The 26,044-nt window shown below is 42.6% G+C and overlaps 1 protein-coding gene across 1 annotated transcript; it reads left to right on the top strand.

The window, feature by feature from the left end:
- Nucleotides 1–22: 22 nt before the first annotated feature.
- On the top strand, nt 23–17,753 carry KLHL42 (kelch like family member 42). Its single transcript, XM_073315375.2, has 3 exons — nt 23–918; nt 12,472–12,665; nt 14,446–17,753. The coding sequence occupies exons 1-3, from the start codon at nt 23–25 to the stop codon at nt 14,895–14,897; spliced, it is 1,542 nt and encodes a 513-aa protein (XP_073171476.2). The 3' UTR covers nt 14,898–17,753.
- The last annotated feature ends 8,291 nt before the right edge of the window (nt 17,754–26,044 follow it).

Here is a 26,044-nt window from a genome sequence, read left to right as displayed (position 1 = left end):
AGGAAGGAGCCGGAGCGGGGCCATGTCCCGCGCGGAGCCGGCTGGGGCTGGGGCTGGGGCTGGGGCTGGGGCTGGGGCGGACGGGGAGGGGGACGAGGAGGAGGAGGTGGTGCGGATCCGGCTGGGGGACAGGTGCTACCCGGTCTGCAAGAGGAAGCTGATCGAGCAGAGCGACTATTTCCGCGCCCTGTTCCGCTCGGGCATGCGGGAGGCAGGGCAGGGGCAGGAGGAGCAGCAGCTGCGCGGGGGGCTCAGCGCCCTGGGGCTGGAGCTGGTGCTGGACTTCATCAACACCTCGTGCCTGGCCCGGCTGGAGCAGGAGGAGGGCGGCGAGCAGGAGCCCCCTCTGCTGGAGGAGCTGATCGAGGCCGCCTCCTACCTGCAGGTCACCCCGCTGCTGCGCCTGCTCCTCTCCCAGGTGAGGCTGGGCAACTGCCTGGAGCTGCACCGCCTGGCCCAGGTCTATGGCCTGCAGGACCTGCAGGACGCCTGCCTGGACTTCATGGCTGCCCATTACCATCAGGTGCTGCGGAGACCTGAGGCCCGCCCCCACCTGCTCCTGCCCAGCGCCCTCCGGCAGCAGCTGATGGAGAGGCGGATGAAGGGCACCGCCACCCTCCTGGCTATCGGAGACTTTGTGGGTGCCTCCTCTCTGGGCCTGGCCCCGCGCCGCCACCTGCAAGAGCAAGCCCCTTGGTCTATGCTGAGGTATGATGAGGTGGCCCAGAGGTGGCTGCCCTTGGCCAACAACCTGCCCCTGGATCTCGTGAACGTCCGAGGCTACGGGTCGGCGATGCTGGACAACTACCTGTTTGTCATCGGGGGCTATAGGATCACCAGTCAAGAGATATCGGCTGCCCACTGTTATAACCCCTGCATAAATGAATGGAGTCAGATGGCTTCAATGAACCAAAAGAGGTAAACCCCCACATGGTGCATTACCAAGATATATCCTATTGAGTGTGAGTCTCATCAACATCTACACAAGGTGTAGGGCCTGATTCACCACGGCCCTGCTCCTTGTGGAGTCAACTCCATCAGTGTTAAGCAGTGCTTGACTCTTCCCTTCTCTTCCTTTTTGCTGGTGTTAATGACAGTACCCAAGGAGCAGAGGGGTGATGAATCAGGCCTCTAGGGTCCAGTAGGCTTTGGAGTCTCCAAATATCTGTCTTTGTTTAAAACAGAAATTCTTGGTAAAATAATGAAGGTAAAAGTCTTCTCCCAGACTCTGCATGGCGCCTTTTGGCTCAGTAATCTGGACTTCTTACACACATAGAAATCCCATTGGCATCAATGGCATGCATGTATGGAGTGCAGAACGTCAGAGTCCAAATCCACCAAACAGAGTATTATTTGTATCGCGGTAGTTAGACGTTGTGCTAGGCACTGTATGCGCATGCTATAAAACCGGTCCCTGCCCCAGAGAGCTTATCATTTCGTATACCTGGGGAAAATTTGTTTTTCCAGAAATTGATTCCTTCCATCATCAACCCCCTCTTCCTGCTTCTTATATTGTTTTTAAAAGCTGATGAAGTAGCTTTTGTAGTATAATTGTATTATAATTGTCAGTGGAAGTGGCCCATGTAACTCAAAAAGAACAGGAATACTTCTGGCACCTCAGAGACTAACAAAATTATTTATTTGAGCATAAGCTTTCGTGGGCTACAGCCCACTTCATTGGATGCACAGAATGGAACATATAGTAAGAAGATACAGATATAGATACATATGCATACAGAGAACATGAAAAGGTGGAGTAAGAGGCTAATTAATTAAAATGAGCTATTATCAGCAGGAGAAAAAAACTTTTGTAGTGATAATCAAGGTGGCCCATTTAGACAGTTGACAAGAAGATGTGAGGTTACTTAACGTGGGGAAATAGATTCAATATGTGTAATGACCCAGCCACTCCCAGTCTCTATTCAAACCCAAGTTAATGGTATCTAGTTTGCATATTAATTCAAGCTCAGCAGTTTCTCATTGGAGTCCATTTTTGAAGCTTTTCTATTGCAAAATTGCCACCTTTAAATCTGTTACTAAGTGGCCAGAGAGGTTGAAGAGTTCTCTTACCTGTTTTTTAAATGTTATGATTCCTGATGTCAGATTTGTGTCCATTTATTCTTTTGCATAGAGACTGTCCGGTTTGCCCAATGTACAGGGCAGAGGGGCATTGCTGGCACATGATGGCATATATCACATTGGTAGATGTGCAGGTGAACGAACCCCTGATGGCGTGGCTAATGTGATTAGGTCCCATGATGGTGTCACTTGAATAAATATGTGGACAGAGTTGGCATCGGACTTTGTTGCAAGGATAGGTTCCTGGGTTAGAGTTTTTGGTGTGTGGTTGCTGGAGAGTATTTGCTTCAGGTTGGGGGACTGTCGGTAAGCGAGGACTGGTCTGTCTCCCAAGATCTGAGAGAGTGAGGGATCATTTTTCAGTATAGGTTGTAGATCTTTGATGATGCGCTGGAGAGGTTTTAGTTGGGGGCTGAAGGTGACAGTGGCGTTCTGTTATTTTCTTTGTTGGGCCTGTCCTGTAGTAGGTGACTTCAGGGTACTCTTCTAGCTTTGTCAATCTGTTTTTTCACTTCAGCAGGTGGGTATTGTAGTTTTAAGAATTTAGCCTCTTACTCCACCCTTTCATATTCTCTGTATGTGTATATATATGTGTGTGTGCATATATACGCATGCACATACATACAATCTTACTATATGTTCCATTCTATGCATCTGATGAAGTGGGCTGTAGCCCACGAAAGCTTATGCTCAAATAAATTTGTTAGTCTCTAAGGTGCCACAAGTATTCCTTTTCTTTTTGCAGATACAGACTAACACGGCTTCTACTCTGAAACCATGTAACTCAGTATTTTTTGGGATTAGTTTTTTATTGATTTTTTTCATAAAGTAATTGATAATGACAATTAGAAAAAAGGTAAACGTTTTACAGCTTGTATATGTTTCCAGCTGGTGCATGCTTCAAAGCATTATCAATAGAATTATGCAATTACACTATTTTACAAGTTGTTAAAGCTGCAAGACTAGACAAAACTAAGGAAGTTTGGGTTTTCTTTTTTAAATTCTTATTATAAAACTGAATATATTTATTGAATACATACATTCTCAACATTCGTCTTTTTAAAAAACAAAACAGTTACAGCAAAAACAGCTGATCTCTTAAAATTTGGCATGTAAATAGTCCTCATTGAGTTTTTGAAAACTAGAAGATTTTAATAGGCCCTGATTCTGCATTCTCATCTTTGCAGGTAGACTTCTGTGAATGTGCAAAACACTTGACTTCAGTGGAATTCTGCATAGGCATAAGGGTCAACCCATGCAGTGTCTCATTGAAGTCAATACCTGAGCATGGATCCTACATTGATCAAATTGCAGGACTGGAGCCTTTAGTTGTAAGATGAGCGTGACAGGAGTGATTTACTACATCCTATGCTTCTGCTGCATAACAAGTGTGTGCTTTTCAAAACAAGATCTTTTGTGTTTTTTCACCTGCACCTTCCCACTCCTGACCAGCTCTCCTCCCCTGCCACCCTTTTTTAATTCATTGTATCTGAAATGATTTAATGTATGTATTATCCTTAAATTGCTATATACATCTACGGTGCTGTAGAAATAATGCATGGTAACTTGAACACAGATTTTTGAGCTATGTGCCCCTGACTGAAAAGGGTCATCTTAGAAGTTTGAAATCATCCACAAGTGCTGATACCTCTCCCCTGACTAGAGAAAGTCTGTGGGAGTAGAAGGCATTTAGTATCTTGCTGGATATAACATTCATGCTTATGTGGATCCAGGAGTGCGGGGACAATTTTTATAGTGGGGGTGCTGATCATGGAAACCATGTATATGGTGTTTGTTATTACTACATCAGGCCGGGGGGGGGGGCAGCAGCACCCCTAATTCCAGGATCACTGCATGGATCAGGCCCTGCAGGCATCCCTTTTTCTCTTTCCTCTGCCTCTTTGAGTGGGGAACTAATCCCAAGACTAACCCCTTATCCTCGTGACCTAGAGAGAAGTTGATCCCTAGTCTTCTAAGTATTTACAAGAAGCAAATTTGCTTCTGACAAACATGCATTGGTGCTGTATATTCTTTCTTTTTCATCTTTAAAATGCCTAAGTGCAGAAATATTAAGCCTGTGCAAATTAAAATGTTTAAAAAGTCAGGAAATGCAAAATTAAAGGTTCGTGCAGCAGCAGCAAGTTGGACATGTTGCATATATGTAGTGTATTTTTCTCTTCCCATTTTCCTTGTTTGTTGTATAAGATAATACAGGTAAACCTGACAATCTGATTATCTAAATTTTGGGTTATCCCAAATTAGTTTGTGAAATTGATATTATGATAAAGTTTCAGATGTCCCTGAGTCATGTGCATAGTCAGAGTTTACTTGTAATTTACTCTTGTTTAATGTATATCACAAACTATAAAGGATGTGCAACATGCCTAAGTCAATATTGCTGTAGGGACTCTAAAGCATGCATTTCTTGAGACTTTAAAAGAAATGGTGATATCTTAATATTGTGTTAACATCATTTTTCTTTTTTTCACTCCATGAGAGAAATGACACTGGATAAAAATGTAGATTTTTTTTTAAAAAGAGTGCTTAAAGTTAGGGTCCTAAACCCATCTTTAGGCTCCTCAGTAAGTGGCCTTGCTTTCAAAAGTGCCCAGCACTCTGTGCCCTGATCTACACTGAGGGGGGATCGATCTAAGTTATGCAACTTCAGCTATGTGAATAACGTAGCTGAAGTCGACGTACTTAGACCTACTCACTGCAGTGTCTTCACTACGATAAGTCAACTGCTGCCACTCCCCCATCGACTCTGCTGCGCCTCTCATGGCAGTGGAGTACAGGAGTCGACGGGAGAGTGCTTGGGGGTCGCTTTATCGTGTCTAGACCAGACGCTATAAATCAACCCCCTCTGGATCGATCGCCGCCTGCCGATCTGGCGGGTAGCGTAGACATGCCCTGTGACTTCAGGCCACTTATTTAGGTGCCTAAGAATGGATTTAGGCACCTAACTTTAGGCACCTTTAAAAACAAAAAAAAAATCTTAGCTCTATTCTCTTATCAGATTCTGCAGAAGCAATCCTACTCTAATGTGAATGCATTGATTGATTGGCCTTTGGCACCATAAAATATAAGCAAACACATGGACATCTTATATCAATGAAACATACAAGAAAGTACAAGTATTACAACATAAAAGGCCCAACAATGAATCCACTCTCCCGCCTCAAAAACTCCCATCCTAGTTATGAATCAAGCAGGCAAGCTTTTGAAAGCCTGACTCTTCTCTCTTTGTAGCTTGCTTGCTTGACTTTTTTATGGGATTTATTGCCAGAGAATTTTAGCATTTTATAAGCATTAATGAATGAAGCATCAGAGACATTATCCTTACAATAACCCTGTGAGTAATGGGGAGTATTATTATCCTTATTTTACAAATGTGGAACTGGAGTACGTAGATTTAAGTGACTTGATCAAAATCACAAAAGAAATCTGTGGCAGAAGCAGGAATAAATCCCAGCTCTCCAAGGTCTCATCAAGTTCTTAAACCAAAGACCATTCTTCCTATTCCAGAGGGCCCTGTCTCATTCACTATGCATCATCCAACTTCTGCATTGAAATCTGGCAGGGGCACTGCTGAAAATAGTGTGTTTGCCATGCAAACTAAGACCACATCATAGGACTCTCAACATGTGGGCCCTTCCCTGACGATGTCTTGCTGCTAGCTGTGGAGAGTTTCACCCCAGGAACTAATTACAAGAGTAATCCTGCAGATCATAATCCCTGCTTTGTCGTCTCTATTCTCTTGAGATCCTGGATTCTCAACAACCTGAGACAATTCTACAGAAGTGCTTCTGCCTCTTGGGTATATAGTGGCAGCCAGTGAACATGCAACACTCTGACCAAACAGTCATGGAGAGCGGGGAATTGTTGCCCAGGGGACTCTTTCAAAGGTCTGTTTTTACAAAACATGCCCTGCGGTGTTTAATGCCTGCATAGAGTAGATCGGGCTTGTGGTATTGAAGTCTCATGTACTTTACAACATCCCCTATACACTTGTCTTTTTAATCACGTCTGAAGATGTGTGCCATGCGTCAGAATGGAATAGCAGTTGAACGGTCCCACCTCTAAATGGAGGACTGTATAACAAACGTGCAGACACTGCCTCAGCCAAATCAGTCCTAGAACTTTATGACATTTATGCTACATAGAGAGATGCTGCAATAAGAGTATGGTTCATTTGTACATTATATTTTAGTGTGTTACTCCTGGGGGAATTCTGTGCAAAAAATTTAAAAATTGAGCACCAAAAAGTTAAATTCTGTGCACAATATTTTAAAATTCTGCATATTTTATTTGTCAAAATAACACAATGTAGTCACTCTGGTTTCAGTTATTTCAGTAATTTATTTAAACTACACTACAGTGGGTGGAGAATGGGAGTGGGGAGCATTGGAGGAAATCCCCAAACCCCCTTGCTTAATAGTAATTTAGGTAGGGATGACGCTTGATTTCTAGTTATTAGTCAACAAATATATGCAGCCATATGCTCAGTGTTACATCATAGGCAAGAGAAAGTGAAGAGAAAGTGAGGGCTGGGGAATCAAACTCACAATTTGTAATGGCTGCTGACCATCTCCAGAAATGTTAGTAGCAAACAGTTCATGGATACATTTTGATGATAGGAAATTTTTTCAGTCCAAAAATTTAGACCAGTTCTAATCACAAAAGCACCATAAACATTTATAAGGCCAAACTGTCCCTTATTCCCCTCTGGCAATGTGAAGGAGCCTTAAAACTTTTACACCTGTTTTATACTCCTGAGGAATTCACAAAGACAATGGGAAAAATTCACTAAGCAGGCAGGCTGCTACATTCTGCTGTGCCTGAGGGGACAGAGTCTGCTCCACGCCTATCTCCTCAGAAACACCCTGAAGCCCTGCCCCATCACGCCAAGCGTGCTGCAGTAGCGAGCGAAAGGGATAGAATGTCTCTCCTTCTCTTTCTTTCGTATGACTGCCCAGCCTGCCCTCCCGGTGGTGATTTATGTTTCTACAGGCTGCTCCAAGCCAACCTGCCTGTGCTGCTGGGGAGGGGCGCATGACCGCTCTTGCAGCTTCCCTGAGCTTTTCTGTCAGAAGTCATTTTTCTGCAGGGAAGCAAAGAAATCTGCAGGGGACATGAATTCTGTATATGTGCAGTGATGCAGAATCCCCCCCGGGGTAGTGTGTGGAGTCTTAATCAAATAAACAGGCCATTTGCTCAGCATGCTTCCAAGGAAGGGCAGTCGCATGTTCTTCTGTTGATGGGAGCTTGGATCAATTGGTACTATAATACTCCATGGATCAATGTTGCATACACTGAGGCAGGGTTCCTGAACCCATTGAAGTTGGTGGTTTGACTCTAATTGACTTTTTGATGTGCCCTGCATTTGGTCCCAAGTGAGCTGAAATACTTCATGGCCAAAAGAAGTGAGTTGAGGAGTAAGTTAATTCATTGTGCTGAGTGGCTACTAATAAAAGGATTGCCCTGCCCTTAAAAATGTCCTGGATTTTATAATGAGGTCCTAAAGATTATTGTAATTCCAGTCCGGTTTATAGCTGTGATCTAGCCAGCTACTTAAGTGTCTCATCACCACAGTATCAAAGTGCCTCACAATCAGTAATAGGTGTTGAGAAGATAAAAATCTGTGTGTGGTAGAGCAGTGTTATCCCCATTTTACAGATGAGAACTGATGCACAGGGCAGGTTAAGTGGCTTGCTAAGTGTCATGCGGGAAGTTTGTGGCGGAGTTTAACCCAGTCTCTTGACTGCCAGTCTAGGGCGGGGCCCTGTTCACTAGATCATACTTGCTATCTCTGTAGTTACTTTGTTCAACAAGCACTGTTGTACTGAAACATCATCTCTCTAGAACTGGCTTGAGTGTTATGAGCGGGGATCCTAGAAAACCATTTGCCACAGAAAAACATGGAATTTGCATTTTTTCAGACAATTTTTAGTTTTTACATTTTGTGAAACAATAAAAACATACGTGAATTAAATTTTACTGAAAGTATCAGTGTCACTTATTCAGTGTGAACAACCTCCTCCTCTTGTGGTTGGTTTTTGAATGTGTTTTAAATTTCTGGTGGAACCCCGTTTATCCAATCTAATTGGGACCGGGGCCGGATTGGATAATCAAAAAATCAGATTATCAGGAGAACTGGAAAAGAGCTTTCTATCCCTTATTTTAAGATGGGGGAGGAGCTGACTGCCCAAGCTCTGTTCCTGTCAGCCCCAGGCAGCTAGTGGCTCGGTTAATACTGAGAGCCAGACACTGGAAGCTCGGATAACTGAGGTTCTACTGTGTATCAATAAAACATTGTGTTCAACTGATAACTATATATATGGTGGCTAGGGAAACTAAAATTCATTGTTTCTTTTTAATCACAGAAAAATGTGGATGGGGGGGGTATCAGAGAATTTTGGCTTTTTTATGACAGAAAACTAGGATCCCTGGTTATGAGGAAGTAACTTCTCACGGTAAGTCATGCTCTTGGGGCCCAGTGGAGTTAGAGAGAAAAAGCACTACCTCTGAAAGAGAGAGGGAGATAACAAGGAACTTTAGGGATTATGTAGTGATAAACAGAGTCCTTGTCCCTTTTGTTTTACTTAGTGACACTGCCAAATGAAATTTACTAAATATTATGCCCTTAGAATCCCTGCCTTCTGAGCCATCCTGGACTATATTTGTAATTGTTATTTTGCTCCAAAATGAGTGATGTGTTGTGTTTTTTTCTGGTAGATAATATCCCAGGGTTGGAAGGCCCTTGTAAACAACAGCCTGGGAGCATGCAGATGCTGTACCTGAGCTGCTGCCACCTGCAGGGCTTCCACAGGGAGACAAGAGCTGCTCCTGGTGAAATCACAGAGGATTAGGAGACGTTCAGGCTGCCTCCTGAAGAGATCTCCTCTTCCCCACTTCCATCCCCTCACTCCCAGTTCCTGTGTGTCGGGAATTACTGCAAACACTTCCACTTTAAAAGCCTTTAGGCCAGATTCATCCCAGGCATATCTCTTGCTGTGCCAAGGCTCCAATGGAGGATGCAATACATGAGAAAGATCCAAAATGAAAGGTAGAAACAAACTACAGTGTACTTTCAGTCATCCGAATGTCATGGGGGACATGGATTTTGTCTGGATAATCAAGAGGGTAAGAGCTATTCAGTAACAGGATTGCCTCCCCTTCAGCTGCGGGCTTGTCCTACTCTTCCTCACAGTCCTGGCGGGGGGTTTCCTGTGCTGCGGGAGGGCCGGTGACACCTGATTCCTGCAGGCGCAAGGTGCGGGGTGGAGCAGAGACCGTCACCAGGATTCTGCTCTGTCCCACTTAGACCACAACCTTCCTTGTTCCTGCAGAGATTGGGTGTCACTGGTAGTGCAGGAAGCCCTCTGCAGCTCCACTATCATGGATCTGCTCAATCGCTCCCATCACAGCAAGACCACAGAGGGCCATTCAGCATCAGGGTGGCCTCCCCCACAGCTGAGGGCTCGTCCTCCTCCCAGTCCTGTCGCGGGGGGGGGGCGGTCTCTGCTCTATTACCCAAACCTCTGTATTAGCCATTAGCATGAGAGACATGGGGGGCAAAGAAGGGATTGGACAAGAGGATTTTGGGCATAAATGGAGATATACTGTACTCATGCAGGAAACCTAAAATGGGGTGGGATTTATTCCTGTAGCGTAAATGCCTCTTCCTGTAATCACACTTTCATGAGTCTCTATCGCTGATGTAAATAGTTTTCAGCTATAAAAATAAGGAGGCAACAAATTTGTGTGGAACCTTGGGATTAAAATGTGTGACATCCAAATGAGGGGCATTTGAAAGGTATGATTCCTGGTGTAACTCCTTTGAAGTCAGTGGAGTTACATCAGGAATGGATTTGACCCAATACTGAACTCAGTGGTTCCCAAACAGTGGTCCATGGAACACTGGCTAGTGGTTATGGGAAGGTGGTTTGTTGTATGGTGCTTGCTTTCCTTGTTTCTAGCTGCTGAAGCACATTAAAAAAAGATTAAAAAGGCATTAAATACTTTCCTAACGTTAGTTTTCCATAAAAGCAATTGCTGTAATTGGCGCACAAAGGCAAGTGGTTGTTCAAGGCAATCTCTCTATTAAGTTAGGGTCCAAGCGTTGACAAAGTATGGTCAGTGCCTGTGAGTAAAATAAATATTTTAGTTAGTGCTGTAGGTAGATTTCCCGTATTTGAGGGGTATGCTCTGAACATCATGTTAACCAATGCTGAAATCAGATATGTAATCTGAACACTTTAACATGAATATATGACGGGAACCCCTTCTAGGCTAATAGGAGTTGAAGGTTGTGCCATACGTCATTCACAAAGTAACCTTCCCTAGATTTGCAACAAGGCCTCCAGTTATACAGATGCCATCAGACAAATGTGATATTAATGATCTCCCTACAACTAAAGCAGCAAGGGGCCACATTTTCTTGTGATTAGAGCAGCTAAGTCTGACTAAGAAGACATGAGTTCTATTCCATTATGACCCCGTGACCTTGGATTATTCATTTGTCTTCTCTGTATCTTAGCTTTCTTCATCTGAAAAATGGTGTTAATACCCAACTTTGCAAAGTGCCTTGTGGCCGTCAGGTGAAAGACATTGTATATGCCCAAGTTAATTAATTTTATAAGACCAGAGCTCTGCTCCTGCCCCTCTATAACACACAGACAAACACATTGTAGACTTGCTAACATTTTAGTAATTTTAAAGGATATGCTTAATTTCTAAAATGTACTTATAGTCAACCTACAGTTCCTCAGATATGGAACTCCAGTAATGCATATGTGTGTCTATTCTTTTTCTTCCTGCTATAGCTTTTAAAATAGGTACTCCTCTTTGAAACTCGAATGTTTTTGCAAGTAATTGCTCTCATTTCATACCCATTATTGCCACTTAAGTCCAGATTCTTTAAACTGGAAAACATAATGACTGTAGACTCGAGACATGCAGAGTGACTTAATAATAAACGACAGCACAAACAGAATCAAAAGCAAATAATTCTTTCAGAGAAGCATTTTAGTTTCCAGAGCCGTCTCAGGATTACAAGAACAAAATGATCCTACCTAGAAGGAGACTTCCTTCCTCCCCCCCTTTTCACTTCCCCAAATATATTTAATACAAAAAATTGCAGGGCAGTCTGCTGCCAGACAGCATTCATTTTGTTCAGACAAAACCATGCATATCTACTAAGGCAGTATTCTTACAGGCTTGTATTAACCTCATGCTCGCACTGAGTGGAACTCGCCTTTCGGTGTACAGGACAGCACATAGCTAATGCACCACTAAAGCCTTTACGGGCTTGAATGGGATATTGCATTGGCCTTATGCTGGTCCAGTGCACAGAGATAAATTTCACCCATTGAATTTATTAGGAGAATTGCCTGAGTAAAATTTGCTGGATCTGGCTCAGAACAAGTTGTGCTGAAGGAGCAATTTTATTATCCATTGATCCCATTCTGGATCTCTTTCCCATCTTGCTCCTTTGCTTCAGTTTTTATGTGTCTTCCTATCTCCCCTTTTTTCTGGTCTTTGGAATGTTTCTCCATGCTTTTTTTTTTTTTAGAGGCACAAGTTGCAAAGTGATACCACAATCACTGGAAAGTTTCCCTTTGCAGCCTGTGAAATATACAGGACACAGTGGATTAAATTGGGAGGGGAAAACATAGAACTTTGAAACTGTTACCCCAAAAACAGATTATTGGTATATTGAGCTCAGCATCCTGTGTTAATCTGTGGTTTCAGAAGAAGGTGTGAAAATATCTAGCCCTTGACTGATGGGAAGAATACCAAAATGTGTTACTTTCAGGGTGATTGTGGTGGTGAAAGTAAAGAGAGAAATATAGAGAGGAGATATTCATCTTCGTCTTCTGCAGGGTGTCATTCACCCTGTAGTAAAATAAACACCTATTGAGACACTATCACAGACCAGGGACAGTGCTCAATTTCAGGTATTAATCTGCTTTTGCATGAAACTCCAGGAACTGTGACTGGAATAAGGGGTGTGTGTGTGTGTGCTTCATAACAGAATACGCACACATAAAACACAACACAGCTAGAACAGATTACTCTGCTGAATAGCTACATTTAAACTGTATTGATTTGAAATCTAAGTATAAAATGTTAAAAAAGCTCATCATTATTATTTTTTCCTATGTGTCCTCAGTGTGCTCAACCGTCTACAAATATAAAGGACACAGTTCCTCTCCCAATGAGCTTACAATCTATTTTGGACACAGACAAAACAGTTTACACTATAATATACTGGCTGATGGTATAAGTGATGATGATATCTTGGAACCTTCATAAAAATAATGTCCTTTCCTTTCTTTGTTTTTTCTTTCTCATGATAGCTATTTCATTACTCCAATGTGTGTCTTCTAGGTCCAATTTTAAGCTTTTGGCTGTAAATGGGAAGCTCTATGCCATTGGTGGTCAGTCCCTTTCCAATGTGGAGTGTTACAGCCCAGAGCACGACTGGTGGAATTTTGTGGCATCTATGCCAAACCCTCTTGCAGAATTCTCAGCTTGTGAATGCAAGGGCAAAATTTATGTTGTTGGGGGATATACTACAAGAGGTAAGACACATTTCTTTTAAACCCTATTGTTTTTAAAGACCACAACCAATTTGTTCAAGACCAAAATTTAATCTGCCTTTAAAGATGAAGTGGAAAGCTCTAAAAATAAATACTGAAAATAACCTAAGAGTAAACACTTGGATAGAAAATAATTGACAGCCAAAAATTACAAACCAGGGTGCCTGTAGTTAAAGTGGCCTGGCTTCTAAAGGAATTACATATGCTCGGCACCTCTGCAAATCCTAAAGCACTTCAAGACATGCAAATCAGTCTTCTCCTTTTTAGGGGTTTAGTGGTTGCAGATGAAACAAAGGTCTCAGCAGCTAAAACCTTTTGTTTTCTTTTAAAATAGCTTCCTTATTGTAATGTATTCTCTTAGCGATCTAAGATCGCAAACAAGCTTTTTCATTTAAAAAATAAAATAAAAGCACTTCAGTTCACCTTTTAACTGTTACAAGCTGGTGTTTCTATTGCTCTGACAAGAAAATAAACAGAAATAGCCATCGTTTTTATGTGATACAGTTAAATAGAAACCTGCTTTCTTCCGTCACTGCTCTAGTCTCCCATTGTGGTGCAGTGTTCCTGTACCTTGTAATGACAAAAGCAGAGCTGTGTGCATTCCTGCTGACGTGATCAGTGACTGTGGTGCATGGATGGGGAAGAAATAAAAAGGAAACACTGGTTGCATCTACTCTATTAGAACTGTTAGTCTGTATCAGGAAAAACAGAGAGTCAAGTCAACAGTTGACAAGAAGGGAGGAAAAATCACTTTTGTAGTGCTAATGAGTTCAGTGTAATCAAGGTGGCCCATTTCAAACAGTTGACAAGAAGGTGTGAGTATCAGCAGGGGGAAAATTATTTTTTGTAGTGACCCATCCACTCCCGATCTTTATGCAGGCCTAATTAGATGGTGTCCAGTTTGCAAATTAATTCCAGTTCTGCAGTTTCTCGTTGGAGTCTGGTTTTGATAGCCCGCTTCCACCTTAATTCAATTGGCTCATTAGCACTGACCCCCCACTTGGTAAGACAACTCCCATCTTTTTATATGTTGTGTATTTATACCTCTACTGTATTTTCCACTCCATGCATCTGATGAAGTGGGTTTTAGCCCACAAAAGCTTATGCCCAAATAAATTTGTTAGCCTCTATGGTGCCACAAGGACTCCCTTGTTGTCGTTTCTATTAGAACTGTGGAGGAAAACAAATATACTTAGCTCTTCTCTATTTGTCCACATTATAGTTTTCCACAGCACCATTCACTGTAATGTCTCGGTGCTTTACAAGTAAATTAAACTGCATGGTAAGGTCTAGGGGACTTCATGGAGTTTTCTGCTTTCCCTCCCTTCCCCCCAGTTACAGGATGCATTGGCTGAGATCTGAGAATATCTTCTGCAGGGGGAAGTGGAGCAATTTTCAAGTATCAGTCAGTGATCAAAGATTAAAAAGAAACACACAAGCTAACACGTAGGAATTATTCAACTAAGCCCCCAGCTCCCTTCATACCACTTGGATCATGTAATCAGTGTGCCAAAAGTGTTTTAAATCTTACTCTCCGCAAAAGAAAAAAGTGATCAGAGACTCCAGTCTGAAAAAGGAAAAGATTGTCAATCTAACACTTCCTTGTAAATAAGAGAACACATGACAAGCAGGGTTGGAAGACACATTGATTATTTAGAACCAGTGTGAACAACAGATAGTATTACAGATTGTCTGATTGACATATGATAGTCCTCTACTGATGTGTTTGGGTTTTTGCATAAACATCTCTCCTTTTTTTCAGACAGGAATATGAACATTTTGCAGTACTGTCCCATCTCTGACTGCTGGACCAACTTTGAGCTGTGTGATGTCCACATTCGCAAACAGCAGATGCTCTCTGTTGAGGAAACCATCTACCTGGTAGGGGGTTGTATTCATGAACTGGGACCTAACCAAAAATCCAGCCAAAGTGAGGACATGTTAACAGTGCAGTCTTACAACATTGCTACCAGAGAATGGCTCTACCTCAAGGAGAACACGTCCAAATCAGGTCTCAACTTGACTTGTACTCTCCATAATGATGGGATCTATATAATGAGCAGAGATATTACGCCATCTACAAGCTTGGAACACCGGATTTTTCTTAAGTATAATATTTTTTCAGACAGTTGGGAGTCACTGAGACGCTTTCCGGCCTTTGGACAAAACATGTTGGTCTGCTCTGTATATTTGCCCAATATGATAGAAGTGTAATTACACCATTTTCCCCCCTTTCACTTAATGAGTCCTTTTTGGAAAAAATAAATTATTTTCATTTCTGAATGGGACATGGTCACATAGCTGATGCATAAAATATTGGTTCTGTTTTAAAAAAAGAAAAAAAAGAAAAAAGGTTACAAAACTCAATATTAATAGAGAGATTTTCAGGATTTTTGAAAATTTCAACTACTTTTTGTTGTTGTCTTCAGTTTAAATGATGCCAAGCAGTGTGTGCAATCCAGATACAACAGCACTGTGTTGGTACCTGTTATAGGTATCATAAAGTGAAACTGATCAGTCTGGTTTTACAGCCCCATTTTAATGAAATTCAAAAGATAAAAAAAGCAGGATACATGGTAAAAAGGAAAATAGCCTTTCAAAATTATTTCTGTTTTAATAAACTAAGAGAAGTATCAAAGATAAGGAATTATTTTTAAATATGGGTTTTGGTCTGGCAATATCCTGCTAGATACACAAAGTATGAGATGATTTGTACCTTAATATTTTTATCTTTTCTGCAGTAATGGTGTGTGGGAGATTTTCAAAAGGCATAAATGGCCTTTGGGGATTTGAAATCTCCCTATGGTTTCTTATGAAACACCCACATAGTCACTGGGCACATTTGCACAAAGATTTAAAAGAGCTCTTCTGGGTGTTGGATGTTCTTTTAATGTAAGTTGGTGACAGACATTGAACTACTCCCTACATTTTAAAAAAAAAGCACCGATCAGGGGGCACTAAACTCAAAATGGGGAACATCTGCTTAGCTGGAGAAGTGATTTTGAAATTTATTTTTGATTTGTTCAGTTAGCTTCTCCAAATACTCAGCCATTAAGACTAAATTGTAGAAACAAGGGAACGAACTGGGGGGTCAGGTTACGTGGCAGTAGAATGCACATGAGCCCCAGAAGGCTAAGCAGGCTGGCTCCATCCTGGGGTTGGTCAGCCCCATGTACAAAAGGAGTGCAGGGCAGCTCAGAGGTGTGGTGAGGAGAGGTGAACTCATGTAAATGAACTGTCACCTGAGCAGCTCTATGTGAATCCTGGTCCTTTACCTTCCCACCAGATGGTGTTATATGGGTTACTCTAGCCTGTGGTCTATGGTAATCCCTTTTCTGCCCCATAAAGAAGGGGCAAGCAGACATGAGACCTGGACCTCTGACTTTTCATAGGTGTTAATTTGGGGGATTTGGGAAGAGTCACTTTTGGGGTTCCCTTTCTCTCCTCACAGCCCCTCTCAAATTGCGTAGGAGGATTTTTAGTCCAATTGGATCCTCTTCTCTCACTAGTTGACAAGTTCTGAGGGGCCTGTTCAGTCTGTCTGCTTGGGTGGTGTTCACAACTCCTCCCCAGGCAAAGGGGAGAGATTGGACAATCATGAAAGTCTTACACATGACAGGCTCTTGCTTTAGGGGAGACCTAGCTTCCTTTAGGGATCCTACTAGGCATCTGCAGAGCCCATGCCAGAGCTTTCTCACACACAACAGATGCTGCTAGTTCCAGAACTGGGCCACTTATCCTTGTGTGTTCAATGACAGGGGAAGATGGAGAATTCAAGCTTATCCCTTGCAGTGGTTCAGTCAACAGAGAAGCCTCTTTTTTGGGTGGGAGAGAATATGTGCCTGCAGGTTTTATGCCCACAAAAGATGAACTGCCGGCACAAGTCTGACTACAGCAATCAGGAGGTGTACGCAATCAGGGTAGTGCCCGCAGTCCAACTGGATGCACAAACACGTGAGTGGCCATGGTTTTGAAAATGTGACACACAAAGAGCAGCTGCCTCTGTTACACCAGCACAAGCAGGCTAAGCAATCCCATCTACTCCAGGGTAGAAATAAGGTGACTGGAATGGAATCGTTGAATAAAATCCCGGTTTTATATTTTCAAACCACGTAGTTTGTGTCTAAGGGTAGACATGAGCAGGAGGCCGTTACTCCACGACAGCTTGCCCTTACACACATTATTTGATGATTTGTTTGCCTTCAGTTCTCTGCAGTACTAGATTTTTTTTCCCCCCCTAGCATCTCCCAAAGGCACCCCTGATCACCATCAGAACAATACATTGGAGATCTCTTCACTGCGGAGTCAGTCAGTCTGCATTCTGTGGCTCAGTGACTTATGTGCTAAATTGTTTGTGAAGAGCTATCGCTTCCAGATTCACCCCCTGCCCAGAGTAATATCTCTGAATGACAACTTTCAAATCTGGTGTCCATTAATCCAATGATTTCCAACCCAAGCTAGGGTTTTAAGAGCTTTGTTTTGTTTCTTGGGAGTGACTGTTCCTTTCACGGTGGCCTCCTACTATATTGGGTTAATGTACAGTCAACTTTATTATTCTTTTATACCAAATGAAGAAAATCTCTCTCTGCAGGGCCTACTTTCAGTGCTCTGTGATCAGATGACTATTTTCAAGGTCTGGTGAGCCAACAGCGGTGAGTTAGATGGAAATGGTAGCTGAGACAGTAGATGACTGATGGATTTTGGGGAGTATGCAGACATTGGCATCTCTACTACAAATACATCTGAATTGGCACAGGCTTTAACGCAGTGGCGGGCAACCTGGGATCCGTGGACTGCATGCGGTAATCTGATTGCAGGCCGCAAGGCATTTTGCTGATGTTGACCGTCCGCAGGCACCACCCCTGCAACTCCCAGTTCTCGTCAGATCAAATGGCTGGGCAGTGCTGTGATAATGCCATGTGGGACCTTATTGAACGGGGCTGAAATAACCATTGCACAAACCATTTTTTCTTTCAGGGAGGAACTCGTGGTGTGTGGCCCTCCACACCTCAGAGAAGAAATCCTAATGACTGTCCCATTCCAGTCTCCTTTTCTTTCCGTTGCTTTAATTTTCCACATACGGTACCATTTAGCAGCTACTGCCCTTCTAGGCAAGGCAGACTGGGAGAGGGGCTCTTTTCATAGCTCATCAACAAACTGCTTCTTAGTCAGTCAATGGAAATGTTGTTGAGGGATGCAAGACGTTCTGTTACCTCCCTTGGTGGGTAAAACAGTCTTAATTTAAGGGACAATTAAACTTCCATTGAATGGCAGCTATATAAATATACTAAAATGAGAGGCCGTGTGGTCTACTTAATTGAGCACAGGACTGGGAATTCATGAGTCTTAATCCCCGCTCTGCCCCTCACTTACTGTGTGGCCTTGGACAGGTTACTTAGCTCCTTTGTGTCTGTTTTCCCCAATTGCAAACTATGGATAGTAATATCTAACCCACCGGGGTGTTGAAGTTTAATTGATTAAACACTTTGAACATGTAAAGAACTACATACGTGCTTTTATTATTTATTTCATTATTGAAACTGTCTTGTGGGAGGTGTTAGGACAGAAGGCAGCTAGGAATCCCACCTTGCTCTAGATTAGTTATCTTCAGAAGTGTTTACAGTCTCTGTATCTCTTAACAGAATTGTCTTTCCATTTGTCAACTTTTCTTTTATTTACAGAGTGGTTCTTTTTCTTTTCTTCACATAATCAGCTCTAGCTTATCTCAGTTCCCCTGCCCCACCTGCCTTTCATGCTTTAGCCATCCATCCTCAGTATCTCTTCTTGCCCTTCATGTCTAGGTTATTCAGGGTTGTGTACCCAGGCATCAAGCTTTCCTATTCCCTCATGGGCACTGTCCTTGCTTCATGGGCCAGTTCTACTAGATAGTAAAAACTGACGATACAACAGAAGACAGTGTAAAGATCACTGAGACGAAGGCAAAGAAAGATAAGCACACCTATAGTTTCTGCCTTTCAAGGTATGGTCTGTGATTTCAATGTGAAATAAGATTTGGATGATATTTAAGATTGTTTTCTACATAATCTCCCTGGCCAATTTCCATAGCTTTCCCTCCCTGCCTTGCCAGTTGACCTTCCATGTCTGTATTTTCCCTTCTTTGAAGTTTTTGCCTTGCTACATCCATTGTCCCGCCTGTTTTGCTAAAATTACATTATACCAATTTATCAGCCTTTACAAATTGACCATCTGCCGTTCACACTGTGCTGTTCTTACCAATAACCAGGATGAAACAGTGGAGCAGTATGTAGCCCTGGTAGAGCATTTTTATTTCTCTGACTTTGGACTCTTTGCAGAGGAGAGGGCTGCATAGCAGCAAATGTTGCTTTTATCAAATCCTCATTTTAGTGAGAAATGACACAACAGTTATTCAGATGCTGTGAGAAAATTGGTCCTTGTCAGGGGCACAAAACAGAACGGAAGACATAGCATGTAATAACACTCAGCACTCTACATATTCAGAAGCTTCACAAACAGTGATGAATCCTCCCTACCTTCCCTGGTAGGCAGATACATGAAGTAGATGGTGGTATGATCTGGGGCAGCTCTTTAAGGGTAAAGATTGGTGTGGTGAGTTCATAAGGTTACTGCCTTCAGAAAGGAATTCTTGATAGCTGCTTGAGTGTCTGTCCTAGATTTTATTGATTTTGCACTTACAAGGATGACCAAAGGGTGGCTCCCAACACCCACAGTAAGTTTTAGAAACAAAACACAAACCTTAAGGTAGGGAGAGTTCAAACATTTCCCCCTGATATTCTAATTAATGTTGACATTCTGTACATATTGTATGTTTTCTCTCTGATATGCTCGGTGCCTGTTTCAGTGCAAATTATGTTTCTTATCCAAAAGGGGGAGAAGATGTTAGAAAAGGAGTCTGGCCTTTGTGAGACTGTTCTTTCACCACCTTTAAAATTGGTACCTTAATGCATCATGGTGCGTGTGTTTTGTTTTTTTCCTGATGGTGTTGACATTACCAATAAATAAGTACTGTATTAAGGATGCCATAAGAATTTCAGCATTTTTTAATATGCTTTGTTTTTTTACTGTAGCTAGAAATATTACACACACAGAATTTCTTAAATGTGAGCTCTGCCTATCAAAAAAGCTCAACTCAACTGAAACTATTCCGTTTGTTGCTTGCAGAATAGGCACTGTGGCCTTTTGGAAGGTCCAGTTCTGCAGGATGCTGAGTGCCCTCAAGTCCCATGCTCTCCAGTGGCAGATGAGGGCACTCAGCTCCTTGTAGTTTGTCAGAGCTCACAGACTTCGCCAAGGTTCACTAGTGTAAGGACATGTGAGCTCTTCTAACTCTGCACTCCCTTTTTTAGTTGCAACTTGTGACTGTTTCAATGTGTGTGAAAAATTTGTCACTGTGCCTAGAGATGACAGATGCACTGTAATAAAGTAATATTTTTCAATTAATAAAATGGACCCTTCACTTCCAACCGTGCTAGAATGTGAAAAGAGCCTAACCAGTCATTCTGGATCCAGTGATCCTATATTGTTCATACACACACACAAACCCATCTCTCTCTTTCTCCTCTGGATCTCCCACCCTCCTCAGTTACGCTTACTATTCTGGTGTTCTCATTTAGAACAACAGACCATGTACCATCTTAACTGACACAAAACTGGAGGGGAAGGTGTTTCTATTGTAGTGCAGTTACTCCCTTCCTTCCCCCCTCTGAGGCCCAAATGCCTCACTTCCACTGCATGCCAGTGCTCAGAGCTGAGCTCTTTCCTGTCCTCAGCCTCCAAATCATTGCCAAGGTCTGATTTCTGATGCAGGACTCATCCTTCTGTGGACTCAGAACTGCCTGCCCCCTTCTGTGCAGTATGTATTTGATGCTTATCAACTCTTCCTGCTGAAGCTGATCTGTGCACTCTCTCTTTCTTGTTCAAGCTCTTTGTAAAGAAGAGCTAGACATATTAGGGAGTGTTGATAGGTGCTCCATGGTTAAAGTTGAAATTAACTTTCCATTATAAAACTGATCTTTATATTTCCTCTTCCTTTCCCTTTTCCTCCTCCACTTGCTACCCCCTAATAACTCTACATGTCATATCTGATCCCCAGATAGGGATTTATGGATTTGGGGAATTGGATAAAATGAAGAAAAAATGGGTTTTATTTTTTTTTCCCTGTTCACTCTATACAAACTTTCCTAACTTTTTTGACAAGTCACATCTTTAAAATGCCCTAGTCTACCAATTCCACATTGCTTTTGTTGGCCTTGTCATGGAAAACTGTCTTTTAGAGCCAGATTTTGCCACCTTGACCCATGTTGAGTAGGACCTTAGTCCACAAATAGCCCTGTTGAACTCAGCTGGGCTATTTACAGATTGCGGTGTTACTCAATGTAAAGGTAGTAGAATCCTTAGTGTTTTGAAGGGGTGGAGAGTTTAGTGAGGAGACTATTGAGATATAGAGTGGCAACACTTAATATTCCTGGGGATTATTGTCATTTCAAAATGTTCACATTTTAAATTGTAGAATTTTTATAATTTAATTTGGGGGGTTGTTTAAATGTACCTTACTTTCAGTGCTGGCTGTTCTTTAAAGAAGTCCCCAGTTTAGGAATGTTAGATACATGTGATACAGTATGATACTGTATTGCAGTTCCCGTGGAGCTTCAGGGGTGAGGAAAGTGCTGCCATCTACAGGCAGGGCTTTGAGCTACTGTATTCAAGTGCAGACCAGAGCTACATGGTGGATAAGAACTTGTATTTGTGGTTTTCTAAATTTCAGTGGATGATCGCCCCAGCAAAGTCCACAGAAACTAGGTTTTAGGAGGGGAGGCAAGGAGGTAGTTGGAAAACAGATACTTAGCAACAGCAGCTGTCCATCCTCCAGGCATAAACTGTTCTCAAATGTAGCAACAGAGCTTCCCATACATGTCTCAGTCAGTTTAAAACAAACAAAGAAACAACACACATTTGTGGGAAGGAATCTGTACATTTGGAAGAAACTGTCAGAGGTGTGACAGGAACATGATGTTCTTAAGCAGGGGGTTCCCTCTCAGAGCTAATCTCTGGCAATCCAAGGAACCTGCTTTCAACTTTTCCCAGCAGTTCAATGACTCACATGGATGTCTCTGTAATGAGATATGTGTTGGCTTGTAATGGTGCATGTATAGGTGATAGGTGAGGTGAAGAGTCACAAACTTCTACTTGTATAAATAACAAGAAAGACATGGCAAATGTACAGTAAGGCAGGTGGAGAGACTTTTTTTTAAACAGATTCATAATCTAAGAGTTCTGGTATTTATAGGGCTTGATCCAATGCCCTTTAAAGTTAATGTAAAGATTCCCATTGTCTTCAGGGAGTTTTGGATGAGGTCCATCGTGCAGTGAATTTACCTGGTAAACTTCCATTGAGTCTAAAGAGATGCTTATGTTGGCACTCTAACCTTACATTGATTATGCTGGGACAGGGGAAGTATACACCCTTAAATCTTCAGGAGAACTTCGTTGCCACATGACTCTTCTAGTTTTCCTGTGTGTGTTGTGCGTGTTGATACTTGAAGTAAAGCTGATAAGCCCTCATAATGCAGATCTCTGAATGTAAATGAACAATGGCTCTCAGGATCAGGACAATGTTTTTTGCGTAAGAGTATCCTGTGAAAAGGTGAAGACTGCTCACACATTTTACTGGAACAATTTTTGAGAGAGCACTGCTGATCCATGACTCTGAAAAAGCAAAGCACTGACCTGTGTGCTCTGTGTAGCTTCTCATTCCAGCTGCCAGGGAAGATAATGAGAGTTGCAGGTGTGTTGCATCTCTCGGGATTAGACCCATAACTTGCTCTCAGAAGAAAGAGCACTCCTGTTGAATTGGAAAAATGGACAAGAAACAACTTGGCAGGAAGGCAGTACCGTGACTCTAAACAATGGATATAGGGAATACTAAAAAAAAAAAAAAAAAAATCCACACCCCTGAGCGGTGTAGTTAAGCCAAACTAAGTCCCCATATGGACAGCACTAGAATTCTTCCATTGACTTAGCTACCACTTCTCTGGGAGGTGGATTACCTATGCTGACAGGAGGACCCCTCCTGTCGGTGAGGTAGCGTCTACACTGAAGTGCTATTGCAGCTGCACTGCTGTAGTGTTTTAAGTGTAGACAAGCCTAAATCTTGCTTGTGCCCTAACAGCTGAGAATTACGGTCTTCTAGTTTATGTTTCCTGTGCCTTATTTCCTTTAGGTTCTTCTCTGAATCTGTTGTGGTCTTTGAAACCATGCAAATATAACCCCTGTGAATGCTTTGTTCTCTTTGCCTGTTGTTAAAGAAGTTCATGAAACAAAAATGAATCTCTCTCTCAGCGCAGTGTATTCCTCTGAACGTGTGAGAATTAGGACAATGGCTTCATTGGCATCATGATTTTATTAAGCCAACTGACCAGTTTTTGTTGAGCAGAATATTCAGAGCTTGTTGTAAAAGTATGGTTGGGATTTTCAAAAGTACGCAGTGTTGATCTAATTTTGCTCCTATTGAAGACAATAGCAGTTTTAACATTGACTTCACTGGAAGCAAAATAAGTAGCTGGGGCACAGACCCTCAAAGATATGTAGTCACCTAACTCCCTTGGATTTCACCAAAATATCTGTGAGGATCTAGGCCTGAGTGCTTTTGAAAATTCTACCCTATATATTCTCAATTAACACATGGCAATAGCATTAGAGTTTAGCTAGCTTTGTTTATAGGAGAATAAATTGTACAGGTCTAGCTTAAAAAAAATAGGAGAAAAATAAAAAAATAATGTGCAGGTGGAAAAGAAATATGAACAGGGATAAAGGGTATAATGTGAAGCACACTGTATATAGATCTATGCATGGAAGAATGTGCAATGAAATAAACATATACAGACATATAAATAAAGGCCAAGATTTCCAAAAGTGACTACTGAGTTGGAATGCCCCAGTTTTTTGGTGCCCAATCTGAGACACTTGAAAGGGACCGGAGTTTTCAGAGGGGATAGTGCTCAACACTTTCTGAAATTAGGCCCTTTGAAGGCGTTTTGAATTGGGCACCTGGATTGAAGCTCCAGAATGAGTTACTTTTGTAAACAGGCATAACTAAATATTAAGTGCTGAAAGAAATATATATATTCACTGTCACAGGCTCATTGGCCCTTTAAGGGGAGCAGGGCTCAGTCTTGCCTATGACCTAGTAGTTACCCCTCAGCTGATGTGATCTGGTGGCTTAATTACTATAAGTGACCCAAGCTGTGTAAGGGTCAAGGCAGGCTACACAAAGGAGAACTCAGTCAGAAAGAAGGAGATTCCAGAGAGAGGAGGTAAGAAGTTCTACTCTTTGGGAAAGGTCTGGTGAGGGGAGGCAGAAGAGGGTCTGTGGGGTTGGAGTTAGCACTTGTGGTGAGCCCCTAGAACAGGTACAAGACAGGCAGCTGTGCAGATTGGTGTACCAGGGGAGGAGCTGGGAGGACCTAGGGAGAAGCCCGGGAACCAGAGGAGAGGCTGTATTAACCGCAGGCTTCTGGGAAACAGCTTGGGGGGCTTGGAGGTAGGAAGGGACCTATGTAGGAGCAGCACATCTAAAGGACCAGAACTGCTTGCTTACCATGGTGTCCCTGGGCTGGAACCCAGAACAGAGGGTGGATCTGAGTTCCTATAAAAAGCCACAGTGACCCCATTGACTATTGAGGCCAGGGTGGGGCTGAGGACAGGGCCCAGAAGAAAGGTGGAGGCTTAGCTAGAGAGGAGTGAAAGGATGTCCTGTTGGGACATTTAGATTTTTGTTACCCTGAGGGGGAGTTGGACAAGATATAACTTAGTGTCTTAGACATGTCACAGGGCCAAAGAGGTGATCAGCAGGGGCACAAAAGGCAAAGACCCCCTGCAACACCATGACCTGATGCCAGGGGGTGAGATGATAGTGAGTAGAATCACTTACATTTACCAGTGGGGGGAGCTATGGGGCTATTTTCAAAGATATTTAAATGCCTAGAGATGCAGATAGGTGCCTGGTAGATTTTTTTTTTTAAAGAAGGGGGAGGGGGCTAGGTGCTTCTGAAAATCCCACTAGGTGCCTATCTGCATCCTTAAGTGCTTAAATACCTTTGAAAAACTAGCCCTAAGTCACATAAGCATGCTTGAAAATTTTACCCTGGTCTTACCAAAAGTTCATTGCAAAGTGATGCTCTCTTGTTCAAAGGAGCATATAAAATTTGGGCAAGTTAGGTAGGCCATCCCAAAAACTTACTTGAAGGAACATTGAGGCAGAAAACTATTAGTCTGTGAAGGTGCAGTGCCATCTCCTGTGGTTCCACAGTTAGTATATTATAGACTCTAGATAAGGGTTTTAAAAATACCTTGTGTAATGCTCATTAAGTGCTATTGACTGGTTAACCGTAAATATACATAATCTGGCTGGAAAAGCTCCCCCAAATCAATTTGGTTAAGTATAAGGCTGAGCAATAAACAGGGACAGTGGCTGTGCAACTGGCAGAGGTGAACAGAGAAATAGAAATAGCCGGAAATGGAGAGGCCTTGCCTGCAAAAATCTCTTGTTTTCTGATACTGGCTATTTTTACCCATGTGTCTGTCCATCCTACTACTGCCCTCTGTAAGGAGGGTTTACAAACCCCAGACTGAACATAGAGCCGCTAGGATAGTTCCTCCTGTTTACAAGAAAGTAACTTGATCACAACCCCACGCAGTTGCCAGAGCTGAAAGTCATGGAGGCAGGCACTCACAAGTGCAACCAACAAAGAAATAAAGATCTGCTATAAAGGCGAGAGTGCAGTGAAGGAAAGGGAGGCAGAAAGATCTGGGATAGCAAGGTGGTGGCAGCCCTGCACCAGACTGCCTCCAAGAAAACCACTGGGAGAGTGGAGGAGATGACCGGCTTAAATGGATATGAGGGTCCTAGCACTGACTTCGCTGAGAGCAAACTAAAGAGAGTCAGTCAGGTGAAGCTGAGGCCCCCTCAAGAGCCCACCCCACAAGGCAGTGACACCCTCTGTGAGAGTCAGTATTTGTTTCAATAAACATTGGGGCTTTTTCCTTTGCCACTCCTGAACTCCGGGAGCTTATTGAGGCAGGGGAGACCCTAGCATCCTTCCTTTGGTTAATGGTAGTTTTTGGAATGGAGGAGGCAGGCTCAGAGCCCCTTGTGCTTTCCTTCCACACCTCTCCCTCTAGCAGGAGGACTATGGACTCCAAGGCTCTTTATCTCACTTCCAGGCACCACCACCTGAAATTGACAAAAAAAAAAAAAGGGTGAAAGCTATGCCCCCCTTTGGAGGGAGTGACTCTTCCACATGTGACTCAGGCTTGCAATCTTTATTGACCATTCACACGTTTCTGATAGTCTGTCCAGAGTC

The sequence above is a fragment of the Lepidochelys kempii genome, chromosome 1 (assembly GCF_965140285.1).
Source record: "Lepidochelys kempii isolate rLepKem1 chromosome 1, rLepKem1.hap1, whole genome shotgun sequence".
Taxonomy (NCBI): Eukaryota; Metazoa; Chordata; order Testudines; family Cheloniidae; genus Lepidochelys; species Lepidochelys kempii.
Note: the sequence above shows the minus strand (reverse complement) of the source record. Positions and strands in the feature narration are given on the sequence as shown.